The sequence below is a fragment of the Rhopilema esculentum genome, unplaced genomic scaffold (genome assembly GCF_057945365.1).
Source record: "Rhopilema esculentum isolate cy_ngs unplaced genomic scaffold, ASM5794536v1 HiC_scaffold_37, whole genome shotgun sequence".
Taxonomy (NCBI): Eukaryota; Metazoa; Cnidaria; class Scyphozoa; order Rhizostomeae; family Rhizostomatidae; genus Rhopilema; species Rhopilema esculentum.
Window position 1 is genome coordinate 382,832 of NW_028300848.1, and position 26,538 is coordinate 409,369.

Below are 26,538 nucleotides of genomic sequence, written 5' to 3' on the forward strand. Positions count from 1 at the left end.
TTTTTATCTCTCTTTTCATTGTTTCTATGGTTTTATCACCAAAACAGCATTATTGCAGTATTTTCACCAATGGTTTTTTCCAATATTACGCAAGAGGTAAGTGATTTTAGAATTTCGAAAAAATTTCACATCTGAAGTAAAGAAAAGGTAAAAATGGTAATGCAACTTGAGAAAATATGTCAAAGAATTAGGAAATGATTTATAATGATATGATACAAAGATTTTAATGTGAATTCTGTACTTTTGTAACGTTATGACTCTTTAACGGGACCTCGGAGGCGCCTTTAGTGGTTTTGTACTTGCCCCATATTTTAATGGCTAGAAATGCTAGGAAACTATTGAGAGATTAAACAAGGTAACTTGTTTAGAAAACTTGACCATCAACCATCCACTCAAAATTAAAAATAATGTACGTCAAGTTTAAGAATTCTTTCCGATCCAAAAACGCACAGCTCGACTGATGCCTTACTATGACCCGAAGACGGAGGCTTCTTGTCTGATATTATGCTGCTGTTAATGGCTGAAATAGCGTTCTTTTTTCCGGGAGACGAAACCTTTGTTTCGAAACAATGCCCTCTTAAACCAATCAGTGTTGCAGAGTCGTAACACATGCGCAAAAGTAACCGTATTCGCACAACTGTTCTGTCTGGGACCACACAGCTCTTGAACTTCCCGTCAGGGCTTCAAACGATAGTGCGCATGTGCAATGACCCTGAAACGGGGGCTAGTGCACGTCTGGAAGACGGGCATGATTTCATCTCCCGAACAGAAAGATGTCGGAAGCTCCTTATAGTGGTCACCGCATTCGTAGCTACCTACGTTAACCACTGAGATATGAGTTTAGGATGTTACACTTTGTCCATTTAGAGGCATTTGACACAGGTAAAACTTCAGCCACTCGATCACCAATGGTTGACAAATCAAATTGCGCACAGAGAAAATCGTGTGAACAGTTTTCGCCTTGCTGCAACTCGGCGAAATCCTAAAGCGGCGCGAATTGGTTCAAGATGGCGGACGAAGCTCGAGCTTTGCCTTCATTAAAGGCTATGAAACGGTCGATCATTTCAAAATCATCGATATCGGTTATCGGGAAGGTTATTGGGAATCTTCGTGCAATTTTCTCGGCTATGACCCGAGTTTTTATTGTACATAGTTTCACGTGCTCTCTTTAGTTTGGAATAAGTTATTTTCAGAATCGCTGTTGTTATATATGTTGCTGCCTTTGAGCCTCTCTGTCAGCGCAAATCTAGCGAATGCAAACCAGCGCATTGGTTAATTTCAATACATTTTTGCCTGAGTAAGAATAAATCACTTTTGTATATATCACAAACGAAACTCTTTTATAATGAGTATAATATTTTCATGAAACACACCTCATTCCACTATAAAACATCAAAAGCAAAATGGGAGGAGGTACACTGCTGCTTTGCTCAAGAGGGGGGGGGGGTTCTACTAATTGGTTCTACTACTAATACTAATAATTTTAGATATGTTCTTGAGTGAATCTTGTATTTAGAAAACGAACTATTTGATGATGAAATAATGACAAAATTTACCGTCTTTGAAATTAGTATTTCTGCAAAACGGAACGTGAAGCTCAACGAATTGTAGTTTCAAGTTGCAGATAAACGATTCAATGGTTGAGAGAATACATGGAATCTTCTTGCAATGAAAATAGAAATTAGAACATTTAGACAGTTTTATAATCGCCTATTTTATAATCATCGCCTATTTTATAATCTTCAATTATGCTTGGATAGAGGTATTCTTGTGGGATCTCAGGGGGCTTTTAAACACCCCCTTTTAAAAAAGCTGTAAAATCAAGGAGTTTTTTGCCATCTAGGAGTTTAAACATTTTTTCGTCGGCAAATTGTCAGCTTTGTGAAATAAAGGCAAATAAATGATGGCTCACCCACATTGCAAGCAAATGGGATCTGAGTGACGCCACCCCCTCCCCCCCCCCTCCCGCACAATACCTAGTGACGGCCCTTGCGCAAAGCTTTCGATGACTTAGAGAACCTGCAAGGTCTACGTGCCTGTGGAGTTATAGGTAAAGAAAGGGGAATAAACAGGGTCTGTAAAATTATTTAGCTGGGGGTAACGGCTCCCTGGAACGAACAGTACAAAAATCTAAACTTAAAATGAAAGATGGATTGTCTTCGAATTGCGAAGTAGAAATTATTTACCCAAACAAATCAAAACTTAGTCTACACAGAGCACTGATTGAAAGAAATCTACGATACTGTAATCCATGTATCAAAGGTAGCCATTACTATTAGATTAAATTGCTGTAAAGCAAACACGTTGTTACTCTGTGTTGTTATCATGCATGTATTGTCTTGTCGAGCTCGTATTTCTTCGAGCAACATAGGATTCCGGTTTCTTGATTCCGGATTCTTGATTCCGTATTCCGGACTCCGTGTTTAAAAGGTATACAATCTATCAATAATAACTAGACATCTTATCTTCCATGTAAGTCGTGCACGCAAAGCTCTTCCTTTTTTCTCACGAAATGCTTCATCTCTCCCCCGCCCCCACTTCTTCGTTCGCAGCGTAGTCTTTTCCACTTTTAATGGATCAACCCCCGGGCTAATTGCTCTTATAGCTGCTTACAGGTTGCTGCTTACAATTTGTTCCGTTGCCGTCTAGAGCCGAAGGTCAAGAATCACGAAGGACGAAGTCAGCCACACCATTTAGGCAAATTTATTTTTCAATTGCATCATATCGACTATGATTGCATGTCACAGCCAATAGCGGCGCCCCCGGGGGGGGGGGGCTGGGGAGACTGGGACGAGTTGTCCCCCTCCCAGTTCTCAGCAGGATCAATTTGGTATCTCGTCTAAATTCGATGAGTATATGTTGAGGGAAGGGTGATATTTTGGCAACGAATTTTTTTTGATGTTATCCTATGATTTAAAGCTGCCTTTACGTAAACCAAAATTTGTCGTGGGTGTTTCCTATTCATGAAATTGGCATTTCTTGTTTTTTAAAGGGGCGTTTTCTAAAATTAAAAAGGGCGTGGTCTAAACAGTTTTGTTTTGTACCCATCCTCCCCCCGCAGAGCCTAGTGGCTGGCGCCGCCATACCCTGGGTACCACTGGTCACAGTTTACAGCCTCATTTTGCTCATGGCTGCTATCCATCGGTAGGAGATAAGAACAATTTAAGGTGGCTGTCAAATTCAAAGTGCCCATTATTTTGTGAGGAAGTGAGACAAATTTTTCAACAAATTTTCCTCATTCATCTATGTCATAAAGACACTTGTTTACGAAGAGTCGTTTAGCAAGTAAACACCTTTGACACTGTAGTATCTCGTGACGTCATTCAAACCCCACGGCCAAGTACATTCCCGCTTGTGGGGGTTTCGGGCTTCTTTCTGCCCTTATTTCATTTCTCATTACCTCTCTGCTCTCTGCACATTAGTTACTTTCTCTTATACTTAGATTTATTCTTTCTTCGGTGTACACTCTGTTGTATAAGTTTAAGAATAATTTGTCAAAAGTTAAGAAAAATTTTAAGAACAGGCTGAGGCTGAGGTTCTATAAATTTTGAATTTAAAATCCCCGTTGAAAAATTCCATCTCAACAACGAGCGGCTTTTCCATATAGATGTATGTTGTTTTTAGAATCTTTGAAGACTCATTGCTAACAATGGGCCTTTGCGAGCGTAGCGACGATCCAAACAATGGCAGTAAACCAATACGGATTAACCAAAATTGATTTTAGACTGTATAAAAATGCATTATGGGATGCTTGCGTTCCGCAATGGCTCATTGTTAGCAATGAGTCTTTAAAGTAGTAGTTATACATATTTAGTATATTAGCATAGTTGGTTGTTAGTAAACGTTTAAAATTGTAAAAGCCCGGAAAACACATGAATTGATCCCACGCAATGTTGCCACGAAGTTATCATGATGTTCTAAGGTCTGATGGCCAAACGCTGGCGGCCAATGCGATCAACGCATCCCACACATTCAGGATAGCAAGACAAAAGAAGGTACCAAGTGTTTCGTTGAAAAGGAAAACAAGGAACTTCATGTTAACCGTAAACAAGGATTGTTGCCAATTCTATTTGCGTCATAGCTTGATATGATTTTTTTGGAGACAGCAAAATTTCCGCAAACAGTTTTTTGGAAGAGTGACAAGCCAGTTAGCACGGGAGAGAGAGTTTTGTGTTTATGCGAACACATTTAAAATATCCAGCTTCAGATAAAAAGTTAGAAGAAAAAGCAATAGGTTTTTGAATTTTTTTCCATGCTAACAGAACAGAGGAGGGACTTTATCAAGTAATCAACGGTGCCACTAAAATGTCATGCAAAACAGTTATTTAGTGGTCTTGGGAACAATTTATAGTTTAAAAAAGTCAATGCCATAACAGCATTAAATGCAGGGCCATAATTATCATTGCCCTTTGGATAAGATCTAACCCCCCCCCCCCCCCAAAAAAAACTTAGAGTTCTTTTGTTTCCAATAAACATTCCCTTTTTGTTCCTATTGTTTTCAAACAGGGGTGCCCCCCTCCCAAAAATAAATCTTTCATTCTACGGCATTGGTCAACAGCGTCCGAGACTCTAATGATCTAGAAAACAGGAAAATCGTGCATCGACAAAATCTCCAATGCGTAAATAAAGAGTTCTAAAGTGTGACGTCATCAAAAACTTTTTTTAGAATTTTTGAATTTTAACCACATAGCGTAAAAGATCACCATGAAATACTTTCAAATACGCAAAATTGGCCAAATATGTCTAAAATCGGTTGAGATATGGCTAATGAAAGATTTGAAGTTTGCTAACGAATCACTGTTATTTTGGCTCTGTTCATAAAGTTATGAACAGAGACCAAAATACAGAGGTTTGATGGGGAGAGAACCAAAAAACATGTGGCCATATCTCTGCCATTTCGTAATACACTTGCCTGATTTTGTAAATTTAGAGGTATTTCATGATGCTCTTTCAGGTTTTGGGATTCAAATTAAAAAATTCTAAAAAAATATGTTTGTGACGTCATTATCTTAGAACTCTATAGAAAGAGTGACAGCATCGTCACCGTGCTTGATTCTGCGGACGCTTGCATAAGTGAAAGTACGTCAAACGATACAAAGGGTCACGATACAAAAGGTCACGCAGATGTGGATGACATGCAGATTCACTTGTAAGTTTGCAGTCAATGAATGTCACTGAAGGAATCGAGGTCTACTGTTCTACGAGAGTGCATTTGAGGAAAATGGGTTTCGGGAAACATGGTCCAGTTGAAAGGTCTTTGCGAGCTGCCATAGCAGATCTCAACTTTGCGAAATGCAAGAACATTTTGGTAAATGAGAGTCAGTTTGCAGACAACAACTTTCCCATTTTTGCGTACATTTGTCAGCAAAAAGTGATTTGGAAAAGTGCCTGCAAGTATGTTAACATTGACATGGATTCAAAATGGAGCAAAGAGAGTCTCCGAGATCATTTGTCTGAACAGCAAAATGAAAAACAGTTTCTTGGCAATAGTATTAAAGAATCCTGCTTGCAGAAAATTCTTGTGGACGGGATTTTCGAGCAGTTAATTGTGCTTTTTGTCGAGTTTGGGTATGACATTAATGCCACGGATATCAGTGGGCTGGCTGCAATACATCATGCAATAAAACACGGGCTGCGGTTAACAACAGAAATATTGATCGATTCTGGAGCAAGTCTTTCGAAGGAGGCAAAAATTGCAAGCTGGATTCATACAAAGCTTCCAGCGTTGTACCATTGCCTGTACACACTGGATATCGAAATGCTGAAGCTCATTCTTAAAAATTCCGCCAACTGTGTTTGTGATATTCCTAAATTAAACAACATTGGGCAGTCCGTTTTCCTTCCTGCACGATTGCCGCTACCCATTCAGGATTGCATCCGGATGTTAGATCACATCAATCCTCTTACATTTCTCTTAATTGTTTATGCAGTTAAGTTGTATAGCGACCAATCGTCAGAGGCAAGAATGATCAAAGAAGTCGATGAAATTCTGAATACACTGCAGGAGTTCCTTGTAACAAACAAATGCTGGCAGAATCTGATGCAAGAATCTTCCTTTGAACTTTGTGGAGCGAAGTTGCAGAAAATGTTGAAGTCTTAACTGGATATTTTTCACGGGACTTTCTTCTTCATATGGTGACCAGCTTGTTAAGGAAATGTTAATTTTTACGATTTGATGAGCCATCGTGGACGCCGGAACGACCAAATTCAAGTGGGGACAGACTCAGCGATGCTGGAACAAGGGGGCAAAGATGGCAGCTGCCTCCTGTGCCCTTGACTATTGGGGCAGAAAAGGGGGGCAGAAGAAGGGGCAGGAGAGGAGGCAGAAACTCACAATATAATAGAACTTAAGGGTTCTGCGAGTAGATAATGCTTTGTGCCCAACGTTCACATAGATTTCCGTATTTCACACATCAGAGCTTTAGATACTCATGCCTTCTGTAAAAGCTTGCCCCCCTTCGTCCTGCCATACTCCCGGCGTCCCTGAACAGCATTTTCTTTTTGATTCGCTGTTGGCATCTTGTAAATGGTCAAATGAGAATGGCATACGTATTCAAGTACATCATCATTAAGGCAAAAGATCGATTAAAAGAAACTGTAGTTAGAATTACATAAAAATGTTCTTGTTGATTACGAAGTCCAATGTTGAAGGTATTGTCATGAAAAGTGTGATAGCTCTCGATGTGATCTCACGCATGCGCAGTTATTACAACAACCTGGGTCGGGTGCAGACTTTCTTTTATACAGAAGGACCTTTTCCATGATGCCACAATCAGCTTTTATCTGTCACGATATCGATACATTTTTAACTCATCATTATTGCCATAACAATTTTTCCTATGTTTCCGACACAGTTTTGTGACTAACCTTCATTGCATCGTTTCAGTAATTAGCTATTAGCTACGTTTTACCCTCAATTTCGTTCCTTATCGTTTCTTATCGTTTTTACTTTACTTACATCTGCACAATGTCAGTCCACGGCTGTCCAACCGCGCTCACTTTCTTGTTGTTTTTAATTCCTATTGGTATGTTAATAACATTGATTCCGCTAAACCGTTAATTCATGCAATAGATTTGTATTTATACTTTTCCTCGTGCGTTCCATGTACAACTGGAATCATGTTTGTCTAATTTGATGAAAACACTTAGAAAATAAGTCAGTGTCGTTTTTTATTAAATGAGCAGTCTTTTGAGAAAATGGTCAAGAACTGCACCAAAAAGCGTGCTATGACGGTATTTTAGCAGACTTGCCCTATCCCACAGATTTGCGGTGTAGTGGGTAGTGTAAAACCTAAAAGCCACTGACCCTTCGGGGTGATTTCGTAGTTTTGCGGTTTAACTGCAGAAGCTTATCTGTATTCACGCTACGTTTATGTGAGTAGTCAAAAACCAAAAAATAGAAATGCAAAGACTTGAAATTCACGAAATGAAAACATTTTTTTGAAATCAAATGTTCACTCTTTATTCTTCGTTTATCCATGACATCAGCAGGTAAGAGAGAGGGGACTTTTTTAACATTGAAGGGGGGGGGGGTGAAATAGTAACGACTCTCTCAGCATCTTCACTGTATTTAACTGCAGTCACATCTTCTGGTGACCGTTTTTAAAACCACAGTATTTATCTTAACTTATATGGTATTTGAATATGTGTCCCCAGTAAATCAGTTTATCTCTAGCTGAGGGACTACGATGCCTAAAAAATTGAAAATTAAATGTTGTTTTGAGAATATTAAAGATCTTAGACCCGGTAAAAGACCCAACGTAAAAGTATTTACAACTTGGTTATGAATTGAAATTGCATCTTAGAGAATCGAAAAAAAGCTTAGTACCCAAAAGAGCTCTACAAAGCAAGGAATTTCAGGAATATGGTCTTGCTTCAGGAGCATCAGACAAATTGTGTAGGCGTCTTAAAGGTTATGGGCAAAAGAATGCTTTTTAGATGCAATGCTGAGTTCCATTTTTATTAACGCTTGCTGCAACTCCAATTTGAATACCAGCGGTAATTTTGGGGCTTAAATTAACAAAGTCCAGACTGACAGGAATACCGAGCCATGAAAATCTTCCATTTTTAATCCAAAATGAACATGGTGACTGAAATTCAAAACTGGGCATCGGCATCCCACAATGTCATTGTGAAAAGACGATTCCAAAAATAGAAGACATTGAGCTTTGAGCGCTTCATGATTTGTAAATAAAAATTTTGTTCTTGATTTAATTTAGACAAATTGTAGACGAGAATTTAGAGATTAAGTAACATTGACATAGTACTTTGATTCTCTTTTATGCATTTTTCAGGAAAGTTTTTACCCATGTTGTTACCGTTTTACAATAGTCACTATGGTTTTACAACTTACATATATATATATATATCTGAACTTTGTCATCCTTCCCATTTATGACAGTGAGTCCTACTTAAACGTATATAAAAACATTTTCAAAGGGGTCAATTTTGCTTGAAAAAGTGAGGCTTAAAAAATTCTCCAATTTATTTCGAAAATTTTTTCTTCTGTAAGCATTATAATTTGTTTATTTACGGCCTAAAAGAACAAGAATTGAATTTAGTTTTTAACTGAAAGTCGTTTTTTTCGACAAAATAACGAATTTTTAGACGGGTCAATTTTGCGTGGAAAAGTAAGGCTATAGGCTTAGAAAATTCGCCAATTTTTTTCGAAATATTTGTCCTCTGTAAGCATGTTAATTTGTCTATTTACGGCCTGAAAGAACAAGAATTGAGTTTGCTTTTTAACTGAAAGTCGTTTTTTTCGACAAAATAACGAATTTTTAGACGGGTCAATTTTGCGTGAAAAAGTAAGGCTATAGGCTTAGAAAATTCGCCAATTTTTTTCGAAATATTTGTCCTCTGTAAGCATGTTAATTTGTCTATTTACGGCCTGAAAGAACAAGAATTGAGTTTGCTTTTTAACTGAAAGTCGTTTTTTTCGACAAAATAACGAATTTTTAGACGGGTAAATTTTGCGTGGAAAAGTAAGGTTATAGGCTTAGAAAATTCGCCAATTTTTTTCGAAATATTTGTCCTCTGTAAGCATGTTAATTTGTCTATTTACGGCCTGAAGAACAAGAATTGAGTTTGCTTTTTAACTGAAAGTCGTTTTTTTCGACAAAATAACGAATTTTTAGACGGGTCAATTTTGCGTGAAAAAGTAAGGCTATAGGCTTAGAAAATTCGCCAATTTTTTTCGAAATATTTGTCCTCTGTAAGCATGTTAATTTGTCTATTTACGGCCTGAAAGAACAAGAATTGAGTTTGCTTTTTAACTGAAAGTCGTTTTTTTCGACAAAATAACGAATTTTTAGACGGGTCAATTTTGCGTGGAAAAGTAAGGCTATAGGCTTAGAGAATTCGCCAATTTTTTTCGAAATATTTGTCCTCTGTAAGCATGTTAATTTGTCTATTTACGGCCTGAAAGAACAAGAATTGAGTTTGCTTTTTAACTGAAAGTCGTTTTTTTCGACAAAATAACGAATTTTTAGACGGGTCAATTTTGCGTGAAAAAGTAAGGCTATAGGCTTAGAAAATTCGCCAATTTTTTTCGAAATATTTGTCCTCTGTAAGCATGTTAATTTGTCTATTTACGGCCTGAAAGAACAAGAATTGAGTTTGCTTTTTAACTGAAAGTCGTTTTTTTCGACAAAATAACGAATTTTTAGACGGGTCAATTTTGCGTGAAAAAGTAAGGCTATAGGCTTAGAAAATTCGCCAATTTTTTTCGAAAAATTTGTCCTCTGTAAGCATGTTAATTTGTCTATTTACGGCCTGAAAGAACAAGAATTGAGTTTGCTTTTTAACTGAAAGTCGTTTTTTCGACAAAATAACGAATTTTTAGACGGGTCAATTTTGCGTGAAAAAGTAAGGCTATAGGCTTAGAAAATTCGCCAATTTTTTTCGAAAAATTTGTCCTCTGTAAGGATGTTAATTTGTCTATATACGGCCTGAAAGAACAAGAATTGAGTTTGGTTTTTAACTGAAAGTCGTTTTTTTCGACAAAATAACGAATTTTTAGACGGGTCAATTTTGCGTGAAAAAGTAAGGCTATAGGCTTAGAAAATTCGCCAATTTTTTTCGAAATATTTTTCCTCTGTAAGCATGTTAATTTGTCTATTTACGGCCTGAAAGAACAAGAATTGAGTTTGCTTTTTAACTGAAAGTCGTTTTTTCGACCAAATAACGAATTTTTAGACGGGTCAATTTTGCGTGAAAAAGTAAGGCTATAGGCTTAGAAGATTCGCCAATTTTTTTGAAAAATTTTTTCTTCTCTAAGCATGTTGATTTATGGCCTGAAAGAGCAAGAATTTAATTGAGTTTTTGACTGAAATTCGTTTTTTTTGACAAAATAACAAAGTTTTAACCGGTTAACTTTGCATGAAAAACTAAGGCTATTTGCACAGAAAATTTTTAGGACTAAAAATTGAGAGTTTCTAGGACTAGAAACTGAGATGTTTTGGGAAAAAGACAAAGACTTTTAAAGGCTAGAATGGAAAAATTTTAGGAATAGAAAATAAGAATTTTTGGAACTGAAAATTAAGATGTTTTAGGACAGAAGATTAATAGGAAAAGAAATAAAGAACTTCTAGGACTACAAATCAATCGAATTTTTAATCATGTTTAAGACTGTTCAAAGGCACACTGTTTTGCTGTTAACTGGACTACTAAAAAGCTATTGATCTACAAAACAATGCAATACGTTACAATTGCTCAATTTCGGCGAACATCAAAATTCTGCTTACAAAAGACCGATGTGTAGATGTGTAGCGGCGGTGTGTGGATAGAAAAATACCAAAATTGTGTAGACATTTCTTTGCCTGTAAAATGTCATTTAAGACTGTTATGAGATCGTTTATGATCATTTCAGTTCGTGTTTGCCTAATTTTATGCAGAAAACGGCCTTGAAAAGTCAACCCTTCTTGAGAATCTGTATTCACATAAAATCATCCTTGACATAACACCCTTGTATGATAATTTGAAAAATATAAGATAATTTGACATGAAACTATACTCGGGTTTGTAAGCTTTTCATACTTCTAAAATCAGTTTGTCCACACCAAAACATCCACATAAACTGGAGTAGGAAAGTGCAACTTTGTGTACAAAATAAATTTTTGCAATGAGTTATTTGAAAAAAAGAAATATAAAAGTTATTTTGTGGTCGATTGAAGCCATGTGGTAAGGAACCTAATAATGAGTAAAAATAAAAGTTGTAGATCAGCCAATAAAATTAATAATTTTCATAAACATTATCAAATCAGCGTTCTCCAAGCAAGTTCTTCATTTTCAATGAATCCAGAAGAACGTTAAATTGTTTTCCTTATATATCAATATCTGTGCAGCCAATGGTTAAAAGATATCGAATGCGCTGTATAGCTTAGGCCTCTTCTTCGGGACCACTGTTTTGTCTAATGTGCTGATTTTTGACCTTGATTTAGACCAAGAATGCACATTTGCCGTACAATTTCGATCTACTATAAAACAGAAACTATCTGACAGCCTTCTCACTGCCATTGACTTCAAATGGATCCTGTCCAGATTCAAAAAAGGAAAGCCGTCTGAACAAAAGTAGGCATTCAAAATGGCTGCAGCGAATGAAACACACAGAAAAAAGCTCTGTAGGGACAATTGTTATACATTTTCAGTTGGAGATACAGAAGTTGACTACTTTCACCGTTGGTTTTGAATTTCTAGATTTTAGTTAACGTGATTTCATCTTCTAGTGATACCGTAAGGTGAAAAGTTTCAAACATTGATGCTGAAAAACGAAAAAAACCGCATCGCTGATTCGTCAGGATTCGCAAACACAAGCGTGCCTTCGAGCTGGCTTCCCGAAACGATCTCTTGATAACACGGCCCGCCGTAACAGTAATGCTTTTTCCGCGAAAGAAAAACTAGTAAATATGGCTGGAACAGCAAAATTGGACTTTGACAGGCCAAGGTTGGGTTAAATTATCAATCGTTCTTGAAGCGCTTTAGGAAACGAAGTCGAATAAGTAAAACGGGGTCAAATAGGCATAAAGGGGTAACTGTTTTTAGCTCTAAGAAACTTTCTGTGGTGTTATGTCGTGCAAAAAACGGAACATAACAATGCCCGGGGACAAAAATATCAGCCTGCCAAATGACGTGGAGAAATGGAAAATGTTCGGTTCATTCGACTTATTGGAAAATGGGCTCCCCAGCCAGAAAACGTCTCACCAGGAACAGTTTTCATCGGGTTCGAAACATACGGGTACAAAATCACAAGAGTAACGGGCTGTTTTACCAAGCAAGTTATCATCAACAAACATTTCTACATTTAATTTAGAGTGAAATTTCGCTTTGATAATAGAACTAACGTAGAATGTATTGTGGCATACAAACATCTAAGAGCAAAAATAGATTTTTATATCCTTAAGGAAAATATCTAAGTTCGTTTCGAAAATATCAGTAAAACGTACTGCTGTCTTCATCATCAGAGCTCCCTCCAGTTCCAGTGAAGTATGACAAACTCTTGGTAAGATTGTTTTCTACATTGTTTTCGCCTTTAAGTGCAGCAATATCATCTTGGTCGAGGTCATCATCCATATCAAAATCATCCTCGTAGTTGCTGGGGAAAAACAAATGAAGAGTTTTGTAAATATAATTTTAAAACTTTTCTGAAAAGCAACCATTCAATACCCGTATTCAGGGCCGCCAAGTGGGGAGGCAAGGGGGCAAACTGCCCCCAAGGCATCAAGGGCTAGGGTACCTCATAAAGTAACGAAATTCACTTTATGTACGGAATTTATTAAAGGTAGCAAAAGCATGCCAAAAAGAGTATATAAATTGGAAAGGATCCCGGCGTCCCTACCCATATTATTGCCAACGAGCTCCTCCTTTTTCGAACAAGCATCGAAAAGAGAAAAAGAAGGTCGCCTCTTTCATTCTAATTATTGGCCTCGGGGGGGGGGGGGGGGGGCTAAATAGGTCGAGTTACGAGGACGTGCCATTATCTAGGCGTAATTTTTTCAAAAAAAGTGCGGAATTATTGGTATCAGTTTTTGAAATATGTGTGGCATTATGGGTGCCTTTGGAATAAAATATGCAGAATTATGGGAACCATTTGGAGAAAGTATTGCAAAATTATAAGGAGGGAAACTAGCATTAACAAAATGTATGACCAGTTAGAAATGAAAGTGGCTTTGGAAAAAGCAAACATGTTGGAACATACTTACGCTTTTCGTCTGACTATTTTAAGACTATAATGTATGTTCTAAAATGTTTGCTTTTTCAGAGCCGTCTTTAAATTTTGCACAACAAAAAAAAACAAACTATAAAATATTTGTAACATTGGGATTTTGGGGCAAAGGACATAGAGAATTTGTTTGATGATTTTTGTGTTTTAAATAACGTTCTTTGCCTTGCGGAAATATCCAGCAAAGAACAAAGCATTCAGATTTCCGCTGGTCACGACATTCCTGCATAGAGGAATAAAAAGATTGATTGAAAACATTTTCACTAGACACTAAATATCAAGGCAATGATCACATATAAATATTTCTTTTTTCAGTCCGTTTCGAGCAAAGTTTGGAATTTCCTATACTCTTTTTTTACATAAGCACCAGTAAATTTAAGTTTAGACTGGCTGTTTTCATTTTTTTCGAAAATCCGAGGCTGGATTGATCTTGATTTGTTTTTAAATTGATAGGGTGTAAGCAGCGCGATTGCTAGCTTTTTCGGGCTAGAGAGGTATTCAGGTCTCATTTGCCAACAAAGTGAGTGAGACAACCTTCATTTGCTGACAAGTTTGGATATTCACCGAAAAAGCACCCACATGGCTAAAAGCACCCACACATTCCTCGTCTTTAGTTTTTATAGATAAAACGTTGTTTAAAATTGCACTTTACAGCAGCTCAGCCTCAGCTTGTTCTTAATTTGTTCTTAACTTTGACCAATTTTGAGGCTCGTGTTCTTACAAAATTGTTCATATAAAAAAGAGTGAATTATACAAAACAAAACACTTCAAAACGCAAACCCTTATCTTACTACAAATTTTCTTTCCCTAAATTAAATTAAAAAGCTAGAGAGCATTTATTTTATTTTTTTATTTCTTTATTTATTATTTTATTTTTTTTATTAATTTATTATTTTATTTCATTATTTTTTTTAACTAAATCCAACCTAAATCTGTGATGTTAAAACTTCTAGGACAAGTAACCATAAAAAAGGCTTACAAGTTCGGAAGAGAAAAATTATACGTAGCAGAGGGTAGTTTCGATCTACCGACCTCTGGGTTATGGGCCCAGCACGCTTCCACTGCGCCACTCTGCTGACATAACACGGGCGATCAAGTTCAAGTCATTCGAAGATTGTTCGCCGTTCCTTCGCAGCTACCACCTGTTCGCTTTATACCGTTGCACGTTCATTTCATATGGGGCATTCGTTTTTAGTGAAAAGAAATCTCAATGGCATTGTATATACGCATTTCGATTTCTCGAAAATACAAAATCATTGTAAATTTTATAAACAAAATGTGAAAATAAAATTTCACTTTTGTTGCAGAAAAAGAGGCAATGACCCGTCTCTTCTCCCATCATTTATCAGAATTATTTCTTGTGAACACTTTTTTGCAAAATTAGCAAGTCAGAGATTGTATGATGATTCTTAAACAAGAGACCGAAGGATATAATAAAAATTTGCTTGCAAAAATACAAGTCATGAATGAATGCATGACTTTGGGCATTCAAATGCTTGTACAACGTTTGTGTTTTATCGATCGACCTTGCGATTGAGACGAAAAGTTTAGGATGGAGGCAAAAGTTGAATACATGAATGAGTATCAATTTATAGGAAGGTATCTTGACTTCAGGACCATGTCAACAATAGTTAACAGACTATGTAACAAGCGCCATAAACGATAGCAAGACTCAAATATTCGGAAGATATAAACAACGCGAGGCTCCAAAACCCATGCTCCTTTTAAAAAGGTATATTCTATGAAGTACCAAGAAGTTCTGACGTCATTGGGGAAAGCAAGTGTTATTTGCTATCAACGGGTGGCTAACAAAAATATTTGGAGGCTTCAGTGCTCAAACGCCCTTCTTCAGTAAGGCCAAGGTGACTGATTTACAATTTTGCCAATTCACAGCCAACTAAAACAACCATTTCAATGCAGTCTCCCCGGCAAGTCAATAATAACAATCTGACCAGTCGTACTAAAATCACTGTGACATGAATCTCTAGAAATTCTAGTGAATCAAATTTCAACATAGATTGATTCTATTTTCTAATAAGCTTTGCAAAGTGATGATTATAAAGGACAGAGACAATTAGCCTGTACTTTTAGCTCTGATTTCCCACTATGAGACTGAAAATTGCATAAAAGCAACATAAAAATTTATGAAACTTACAAATCTTGCGAAGCACCTTCTTCATTAACCAAGATCTCATATTCCTGCATTGCAAACTTCTCCCAGTCACTTAGCTCATTTCCAGGCCCAAATTCATCCGCGTCCTGTGTATAAAGTATATAAAGTACAGTCTTTGCAAGCCACATTTCCGAAAAACTCAAAGACTTGACAAGCAAAACAGCATAAAATTTTAAAAATGATTCAATGAGTTTAAAGAACAAACAACAAACGCGCATGAAGAGAAGTCTAACCATATTTGGGGCAATTATTTTACATTTTTGGTGAAATTTCGGCCAATGTAGAGAAAACAAAAAAAGAAACTAGGTGTGATAACACATACCTAAACTTTGCACGCTTTCAAAAAAGGCTGTAAAATGTTCTCTTTAAAGAAATTTAAAAAACCTTCAAAAACTCTAGATCAATGTCCCAAAACTATGGTCAATGAACATCTCCATTGTAAGATTACATTTTCAACCATTTTGGTTAAAGAGTGAGGAGATCTTTCTTTAGAAGCGGTGTTATCAGATTTCCTTAGAATGAAGTGCATTAATGCTTGATTGACAGTTCTATTAGATCAAAGCAAACCGACAGATATACGCAGGTTAAAGCAAAGCCAAGGTAAGCAGGATGAAAGAGGCTTATAATACTGGAAAAGCTTGATGATTAGGGGTGCATTCTAAAGAGAGGGGCCTAAAACTTACCCGTGCAGATTGAAACGGGTCTCTTTGTTCGTATTCAAGCCAGCGATCCAAATTGAAGAATGTATCGAAAAATAAATTAACCGTTTTGCATCGCCTCAGGTCACGTAGAGTTATCATTCCTAAAGGGTTAAAAAAGTTACCTTAGTCTTGAAAGTTCTGTTTTTGTTACAGTGAAAAAAACATTTTAGATACAACTGTGATAATCCTGCTTGACTGCCTGAATGTCAAGAACGCCTGCAGATTTAGTTTAAAAGAGCAAAATTACCCACAAATTTTCATTGATCACGCGGCTAGTTGTCTTGAAGAGGTAGGAGGAGTTACGGTAAGCCTGTGAGAGTATTTTTCCAAAAGAGAATAAATAAATAAATAGATAAATCAATAAATAATTGATGCAGAAACAAGATGATTGTAACGACTTTGTATTATGTTGACTGATTTTGGGGAGCAGTATTCGTTAGAAGACGTCCTGTCATATCATAACGAAACTTTCACTTGTTGGCATAACAATAATAAAATGATCTTCATTGTCATGTAGCGCAAGCGTGCCAATATCAACTTCAAAACTATTTTAACAGCTACGTAAATGTACCTTCAACTGCTGGATTAACCATATCGATAACCTAGAAAAAACAAGCAAATAATGTTAAGGCCGCGGTAGCAAAACTGTAAACAAAAACGACAACAAGTATAAAAAACATAAAACTGATAATTTCCCACGGTATATACAACTAAAATATACTACTTAACTTAATACCTCAGAACAAGAACGGTCACAATACGGTCTTGTTCAATAAAAGGAAAGCAGTTTTCGAGGTATATAATTACAATTAATATAGCCATGGGTAACATAAAAAGGCTTAATTCGAATGCATGCAGTCGAGACAAGTGAATCCACAATTTGTTGACTGATTTTGGCGATATTGTGAATCTGCACGAATGTAGGTCAGGAAATTACGTAAGTACGAAAAACTGGACAAGCAAGAATAATATCATCTGGAGTATCAGGAATATGTAAGCAAATGGCAAACAATTGCTGTAGATCCTATTCTACAAGGTGATGCTTTTACCCTGATGTAAATTAAGTCAAGCTAGAAATAAAGTCGTAAAGATTTCGTAGTGTAAAATACCATCACAAGAGCTAATAAGCAAGGCAACATAACTGCCATGAAGAAACTTTAAAGCAAGCATAAGTTAAAATGACCATTTTGATGACTATTGATGATTTAAAACAGCAGGGATTCGAACGCTGGACACAATAACATAAATAAAAATTAAGTTTCTTATTTAAATGAAGATTTTTAGAACTAAAAAATAGTTTTAATGTTTTGGTTACAGATTTCAGGGCGCTGAAGGAAACTTTTGAATCATAACGACATATTTGATACATACCAGGCAAAGGCAATCGGGGAATGCCAAAGTCTCAATGCCCAGTCTCTGCATTTTCTCTAATTGTTCATTGTAAAAGTATTCAAGCTCATACATTGAGATGATGCCATCTCCATCAAGATCCATACAACGAAACCAGTACTCGATGCTGTAAAAAGAGTCAGTGTCAATGTGATTATGAATTCATACAAATGGGCATAACTAATAACATCACTGTTTCAAGGATGAATAAATTTCAACTACCCTGAAAGCGAAACTGAAATTCCTCATATTATATCTTTTTTGCATTTACAATGGGAAATTAATGTCCTAGAGCTGCACCAAAACAAGTTCACTGGATTAAAAATTTTCGCGAAATAATGAGCAAATAATAACTTAACTTATACCTTGTGGGCTGTTTCTTGTCCACTTCCGATATCAAGAACCAAACGAAATCTGCGTAACTCATTTTATCCTCAGAGAATTCCTTGCCACTAAAATGAAGGAGGGTCGACAATCACTGCCAAAACAATATCCATAGTCCCTTGAAACAATTTTTATCTTACAATGACAAAAGATAAAAAGAAGTACACGTTTTCGTTCAAAGTGCTTGCATTGATTTGAAACAAGAAAAAACATCATAAAAATTGTTTAATTGATTTGATTCAGGATGTGGGCTGATTCGAGGGAGGTTTGTTAAAAGGGTCCCATTCTTGGCTATTTTATTTTCTGTGACATCGCACTTTGTTAAGCGTCGTACTTTAATAAGACCAGTTTCGGAAATTTGGTAAAAAGTGCGGTCTTAATATTCTACTTTTTCTTATGATAGAAATGAATGAAGACAAAGGCAGATAAATTCCACAAGAAACACATTTGATTTGTAACAAGAAGATAGATGCAGCAAATTCTTTTTCACAGTCTTCTTGCCTTGGCCTTTAAATATACCCTTTTTCTCATATAAAAAGCTGTGTGAGTCAAATTTTGGCTTTTCAAGCTCCGTCAGCAAAATTCGATTCATTTCAACGTGGTTTGCACGCCTTTCCAGGGTCGATGAGCCAATTGAATACAGAGAGTGGTTGCTTTCTCCAGCTAGCCAAATCTTTTATGTAAAAAATCACTTGGACTAGATAAATATCGACAATCAAACTTAGTTATCAATTATTTTGAAAACTACCAAGCTTGTGATAACGAAAATGAAACTTTCTACAAATTTTTAGAATTTTTAATTTGATTAGCGGGGCGGAATGTTTGTGAAAATAAGGAATCGCTGAGCTGAAGATTGAAAAAAGCGAACCAAGCAATTAAGTTACCTCGTGACACACCCACTGAAAATTCTGTCAATTATTCTTGTGGACAAAGCTGGAAAAAGAGCCAAAAAAGGTTCGTGAATTAAGAACAATGAATAACAACCTACGCATCTACGCAGAAATAAGCTGATTTTTAAAAGTCTGTTTTTACAATTTTTTGAATTCTGATCATGTAATCTAAGACAAGGTTACAAGATAGTCCTACATACGATAAAAATTTAGGATGAAATCAATATTGGCTTAGCGATACCCCCAATCAATTCACCAGCATTCTCTATCAAATCATTGAAATTTTGTTATGGCTCTGTACACTGTTTACCAAGCCTAATTTAAAGTAACCCTTGAGAAAACTGCTTCCAACTGCCACATCTCAGCAACTCCGATTTTGCTGTGTTTGAATATTTAGAGTAAAGTATAATTTGCACTTCAAGATGTGACAATTTAAATAAGGAGCCCGAGGACAGATCGTTATAGTCCTCATTTTCTAAATCCACACGACTTGGAACACACCTCAACAAAGAACAAATTAGAAACCACTTAAAGAAAAACATATCTAATTTGAATTACTTAGGAACGACATCACTTAGCCGTTATGAAAATTGCTGATTTCCGTTATGTCGTATATTGCTCAATGCCATATAGGCAGATCTGTACACAGTTTTGGTAGGAGAGGGCAGTTCTAAGTTTGTTAGGACACCACGGCATTTATTACAAAATCCCACTTTTAGATGCAGCGTTTAATAGAGGGTGGTGTTTATCAAAGGGCGGCGTTTATTAGAAGAAATGCGGTATGCATTGTTAATTAAATATACGATTGTTAAATTCTGTTACTGTGACTTACCTCCATTGCTATATCTGGAAAGGTCTTTTTTGTCAATAATTAAATCATGGTCGGTATCCAATTCCCAAAATTTGCAATAAATTACGTAAAAATGTTCATATGAAAAATAATCGACCACCTTGAAAAAAGAGAAATACATTTATTGGTCTTTAAGTTCGAAACAAACTTTTAATTGTAGCTATCTCAGTATATATCAACTGCCATATTTTTATTCAAGAGTAGCATGTGACAAGTTTTGATAAACATTTCCAATTATCTTCTTAACTTTGCACTGCCTCCTCACAAATCTTTTGCAACTTTCCTTAACCTGAAATTCTTACCCTATCCCTAAACATCTCTAATGTTCCTCCTTTTAGAATCAAATCTTTTAGTATACCTCCAGTGAAATTCTCAGAGTAGCAGTCCTTTTAGTAAGACTTTTTCCTTTGGACTTCGATAAAGTCATTTTGGCAACAGTCTAGTCATAAATCATTTAGAGAAATAAGTCATTCGACAACAATCTGGAATAGTTTAGAGAAATTCACAGCCATGAAATCTGGCAAATGAAATGACCAGTTGTAACATACAGAGCACAGTTGACAAAGCCTAGGGTACTATCAGTTGGCAATCTACACGATTAGAAAACCTGCATCATTCCAACATGAACCTTCCCACGGTTTTTCCACGATTTCAATCCGAGATCTTTAAAGAAAGGAGCCTTGTTTCCATAAAAAAGATGAGGCAGAATTTGTAATCTTTTGCAAAACATCGAAATTTTTTGTAATGATTTAGAAAAATTTGCCCAGCTACCAACATTTTCAAAGGACTTCAAAAAATTAAAAGCTTCCCAGGTTTTCCATTATTAGCAGAACTTCTACAAAAGAAAAAGCTTTTTGTTGCCCGTACGGGGTCTGAATCACATCCAATATGAACCGGTTTTAACCGTAGGGTGGGCGCAATATTAGCCAGATTTTATATTATCAAAATCAAACCTGATTTATGTCATCTTCTTCCTCAAGCGATATTAGAACCTGTAAAAGTAAACAATGATACAGTTTTATTGGACGTCTCATATCACGCTCTTCTAGTTTCTATTGCCCAACCAAAAAACCATCTGCCGTGTCCCAAGCTAAAGTAAAAACGTTCCTCGACAGCTTTCATTCGAGCCTTGCCTAAGAAAGTTGCTAGTTCATCCCTTTTAAAATTTCACAAGTTTAAAGCTCTATCCTTTCAAAAAGCAAGAAAACATACATTATGTTGCTCATTTAAAAATTTGTCCATAGAAACAATAATTAGTTAATCCAAATGATGTCAAATATACGTTCAGCACTTTAATGCAGAAGAAAAGTCATGTTCCACTATGATAAGTCCATTTTTTCAAGACTACAGATCTTTCGATAGATAAGCCCTGTCTGAGGAGAGTTCTTTTTCAAAGTTAGAATAATTAACTTATCATCAAATTAGTACTAGCACCGCCTTAATTGCTGCATATAATTAATGACGGTTATTAAGGCAAAGAGTCTGAAAGATGTGACACATCATAAACCATCTGCAAAAAGCCGTGTTCACAGTGATGTTTCTTCAAATAATTGAATCTCCATCGCATCTATAGTCGCATAGATTTTGATTTAAAAACCAACTGCTCAACATACATATATTATTCATAACAGTATGGATATTCTCTCTGATATTGTAAACAATGAATACGCCCATTCCAAGTCGTTATAGGGGTTTGAATCAATAATTAAAGTTTCAGACCTGTTGAAAATTACTCTTCTTGAATTCTGCAAGTGAAATTCTACCACTCCAAGATCGATTTATGCAATAGAATATTCGAGATATAACCTGCAACGCAGATGGAACTTTATAAATGTAAATGAAAGAGTCAACTAGAAATCGACAACCCTTGCTTACCAGCACTGTTTTATATACAATGGGAAAATTCTGAGCACACTTTTGCTGCGTTTAGAATAATTGTAGGAAACATATATCTAGAGATTCTTTCAATGCCAAATAAAGAACGTCCACTTGTTATGGAGATACATAAAGAAGCTTGAAAATATTAAACGTGACACATCTGCTGCTGTCCATTCTCAAAATCAAACTCTGAAAGTCTATGACACAACACAGGGATCATAACTACCAAGTATTGAAAATTTTTTTCAATACATTGATAGAATAAATTGTTTAACATCGATATAGTTTTTTAAAGAAAATTTCATTGCGTATTACTTCTTTGCAGTTGTATAGCTACTATCTTCAACAAGCAATAAACCATGAGCAAGTAGTATGGCTATTATGAAATAAAAAAGAACGATAATATTAAACTTACTGTGGTAATGTATCTTGAGTGAAATTCTGGGGCATCCATCAAAAATTGCAGGCCAGGATGTGTCTCAATAACATCCTGAAATTGAAAAAAATTATTGCTACAAAACACTACTATATCTTATCCAAGGGGTTGAACTTGATCCAAATACCTGGGTAAATGAATAACTAAATGATAAGTGAACTTTTAGCTTTTGCCTATCATGCAAATAAGAGGTCCCTCTTCTATGGAAAATTACAAACATTTTGATGCGATTATACTTATATGTATCATCATTTCATTTTAAAATGTACAACAGAAAGGCACTTTGATATTGGAACATTCCTATCATAAGAACCAATACCAAACCAGACCTTCTGCAGGTGTAATACTTCTCATTTGCTATCCATCTAGCCTGCAGACTGTGGCATGCAGACTGTGGCATGTGCATAAAAAATTTCACAGCTTTGTCTAATGCAAACTGAAATTTAGGGTTGTACATATATTTTCCAAATCATTAAATTTTGTTTTGAAAGAGGGGTTATGTACAATTACTTCCTACAACAGTTGAGGGTAAACATTGAGCTTTTTGAATGATGGTAAAATATCTTTCTGAAAACTTTTAAGAATATCAACACAATCATGAATAGACCTTAACAATATCTTACCTGAATGAAGCCATTGAAGTCCTCTTTGGTCAAAAAATCTTTTTCTGGTGGAGCCAAAAACTTAAAAAGTCTTGCTGCTGGATCATGGTAAGTCTTTAGCACTCTAGAAATATTGATTTGCTAGGTAAAGTATCATTTTTGAAAAGCAATTTGCAATAATTTGACTCAAGCCCTGTTTGCTATATCTTTTAACCTGAGTTGAATCTTGATTAGAACTTACCTAGGTTAGAAATTTTGTAGTGTAGACACAGCTAGCCTGGATTGAACCTAGGTTCAGTTGATCCTGCTCTGGAGGTTGGTTGAGCCTAGGTTGGCGCAAGGTTAAGATTTTTGGAATGCAATGTAAACGCAAATTTAGGTTGATCCCAGGTTAAGGAACCGCTGCATGCATGCATTTTTCAAGCAATGTATCAAAAGGTGCCAACACACCAAGTCATTTTTAAAGCATGGTCAAATCAAAAGCTATCTAGGGTTGTCTCAGGGGAACAAGTCATTCCATTAGAAGCAAAATATTTTGAAAATGAGCGAGACAAACACTGAAGGTAGGATACTGTGAGGGCTACAACAAGGTCAAAGCATTTACTGTGACATGGGCAGAAAAAAAGAAAAATACTTGGCTTGAAAGAATTATTCCTCACAACAAGTTCTCATCATTGCCTTCCACAATTTTCAAAGTACCATTCAAACTAAGCACCATTTCCCAGAGACAAAACTAACTTTGCCTTTACACTAGTCTTTGCAGTCAGTGCAAACCAAAGTCCGTTCAATCTGGGTTCAACCCAAGTTAAGGCTAACCCAGGATAAAAATTATGATGTAAACAGTGCTTGAGAAATAATTTTTCTGTCTAAAGAAAACTCTATTTGTATAGATTTAAAGATTTATTTTGTCCATTCTAAAGGAACATAGGTCAATAACTCTTTTTTTTAAAGTACCATTGAAAAGTACCGGTGTATTTTTGTATATATATCCATCAATCGTGTATATTTGTATAAATTGAATTTGTTTTCACAGGTAAATTTGTAAATTGATAGATACTACACTTTGGTTTAAAGAACAGAATAGTCTCTGCACTTTATGCATAAGCAAATATCAGGCAACCGTTAACTACTCTCTGCAAAGTTGATTCATATTCTATCCATATCAGGATTTTCAATTATTTATAGTTGTTAACAGCAGTTAGACAAAAGCAACTTCTTTTACTTAGCATCTAGAAATGAGTCCAGATCTTATGTTTAGGATCAAATTCTTGTGAGTTGCTCTTTGTAAGCAAAGTTGAAAGTGTTTAGTATGTTAGAATAGGCTGCTGCTCTTGTCCTTATAGACTTCAAGCTGCCAAACAAACATAGACATTTTTAATATACCAAACAATGTTTCTGTTGTTTTGTATATATATTTGTATTTTTGTCATATGATCATGAATTTCAATATCACATAGACTGATTACAAATTTTTGCACAGACAAGTTCAAGATAATATGGCATGGCATAGTAAGGGGCAAATGAAGAAGAGGAGGACTGCAGCAGAAGCTCAAAAAAGATGTGCATGAGGTTTTTGCAAATGAAAATGGATGGACTACTTTGAAGTGCATGAAACAAAGACTGTTGGTGTACAACCATTGCATGTGCCATGGCAGGTCAGTGATGACCCTTCCGTTCTTAATGCTGAAGTGCTAACCAGTTATTAAAATACTCACATTTCCCATGTCACTGAAAGTTCTTGAAATGTAACATATCCTTTACAATGGCCACCACATGCTTTGTAAAGGGGGTATTTCCAATATAATGGAAGACCAAGTATCTGAAGCAGAAAGATAAAAAATCTCACATTATCCCATCACAATAAATAAAAAACAATATATACATTTGTAGGCATCTGAATCTTGACAATAAAAATTGTTATGATATGAAAAGCACTGAAGTGGGAGGGGGCAGAATTAGAAGAGAGTCTTACAGAAAGAGAAAAGCTTAGTTACTTTGTAGCTCCTTGCATCACTTAGGCAAAAAATGACTCCTAGATGGCAATTGTCTTGAAAATCAAAATCCAGAGCAAATCACTGTTTTGAATTAAATTGTAAATTTAATTTAGATAAATTAGAAACTATGAAAGATTCATTAGACATCGTTTAAACAACTTCACAACTATGATATTTCGCATCTAATTCATTTGATAGAATTTTCAATATTCAAATAAACATTACTTTTTTATAAAACTTTGATAGACCTAATAACATTTTTATAAAACTTTGTCTAATTATAAACAGAAACAAAACTTTTTACCTGAACAACATCAACAAGCTGGGAACAACTTGCTTTTCCATTTGTTAATTTGGCAAATATCCGACTAACAAGTCTGAGTTTGGCTTTTTCATCAACCATTTCATCAGATGGTTTTCCAAAAGGGAAATAGAATTGTGGCAGGTTTTTTGCACAACCAGGAATGACTTCTGGTCTTTTTGGCTGTTTTAAACTATTTTTTAAAGAGTTTCTTTTTGATGATATCTGATCTACTTGTCCTGATGAAGATGATAATGATGATGTTGTCCTCCTTCTGGGGCTTGATGGTGATTTTCCTGGGGGTGTCAAAGCAAGGGGTGGGGTTGCAGGAGGAGATGCAGGTCTTGAACCAAGAATATTATTTGAAGTTTCTATTTCTCGTGGCGATACTTGAACATCTGCAGATGCTGATGACTGGCCAACAATTTTCTTGAAATCTCTTTGCAACTGCTTCTGTGTATATGGATTTAAAAACCACTGTAGAAACAGATCATCAGTCATCAGCTTCAATTTTGGAGATAAAATTCCTGTTTTGCCAATCATTTTGCACAGTTTTCCTTAGAAAGTTAAGTATGAATCTTATCAAGCTTGTCTAATTTGTATTTATTGCAGGGCCTAATCCTGTGAGAAGAAAACACCATGATCTATTTGTTACCATGACCAACATCCAAACAAGTAGACTGTCCTAAAAAATGGCTCGAAGTATGATGGATGGGTTTATCAGCATCTTCTATGATAAAGTCCAGTGAAATCTGGTGTTCGCTCGCAGCAAATGCTAAGATCCGAAATGATAAAACTGACACGTAAGTGACTTCCCTCTTTGGCTGAGAAAGACGAACGCTTGCAGAAATAGCAACTCCACGGAAACTAAACGAATCAAATCAAGTCAACCGAAGCTCAAAAATTCTTATCGGGTTATTCTAGCAGAATCTGGGCAAAAATGTTTTAAAAATCGACCAGTTATCAAATATCTCGCCATGAAATAATATCAAATTCTCCACAGCAAGCCTCGCCCGTATCCGCCATATTATTTGTTTGAAATTTTGGCGCGACAGCCGCATGCGCAGATCGAACTGTGTCTAACCACCAGGAGGCGCGGCAGGGACGTTGGGGTTTCAATCTACAGAGGAAGTGTGCTTTCATGAATCCACCCAAAGAACTTCCCTGTTGAGGAACCATTTTTAACACCGAAAAAGAAATTGTTGCCTGAAAAATTGTTCCTAAAAATGACTTTTGCAAACCTTTTTGTGGTACAAAATTTGAAAATGGCTTTGGAAAAAGATCTATGTCCTGACGTTTTATACTCTGAAGAGTGTCAGACGAAAAGCTTTAGTATTCTCAAATGTTTGCTTTTTTCAAAGCCATTTTAAAAATTTCTATGGAAAAAGAAAATATAGAAGCACATTAAAATGCATTTTGCCGGATGCTTTTCAGAGTATAAAACGTCAGCACGGACATAGATCGAGCACATTAAGCTAGGACATATATACACCTCTAAAAATAACTGCCGTCTCGGTCTTGCAGATCAAAATTTCAAAAACAACATCTAAAACATACGATAATGCTATCGGGTAGCATTTGTTGGAAAACCCAGATTGTGCAAAAAACTATAATGGTGTTATGTTCCAAATTATTAGTAGGGCCCGATCGTCGTAGCATTTTTAGAATCTACTTACATAAAAATGAAAAAACCGCTATTGTGTTGACAGAAGGAGTTCGTT

The 26,538-nt window shown here is 35.9% G+C and overlaps 1 protein-coding gene and 1 non-coding gene across 2 annotated transcripts; both read right to left on the reverse strand.

The window, feature by feature from the left end:
- Positions 1-10,618: 10,618 nt before the first annotated feature.
- Positions 10,619-25,871, reverse strand: LOC135684848 (serine/threonine-protein phosphatase 2A regulatory subunit B'' subunit beta). Its single transcript, XM_065200531.2, has 14 exons — positions 24,821-25,871; positions 24,238-24,341; positions 22,544-22,646; positions 21,900-21,974; positions 21,326-21,412; positions 20,560-20,598; positions 19,589-19,706; positions 18,751-18,799; positions 17,848-17,934; positions 17,465-17,609; positions 16,665-16,695; positions 16,076-16,194; positions 15,375-15,478; positions 10,619-12,592 (listed from the first exon to the last, which is right to left on the reverse strand). Exons 1-14 carry the CDS (start codon positions 25,358-25,360, stop codon positions 12,430-12,432), a joined length of 1,764 nt encoding a protein of 587 aa, XP_065056603.2. The 5' UTR covers positions 25,361-25,871; the 3' UTR covers positions 10,619-12,429.
- On the reverse strand, positions 14,224-14,295 carry Trnam-cau (transfer RNA methionine (anticodon CAU)). Its single transcript has one exon. It is a non-coding gene; the product is annotated as a tRNA-Met (tRNA).
- Positions 25,872-26,538: the final 667 nt, after the last annotated feature.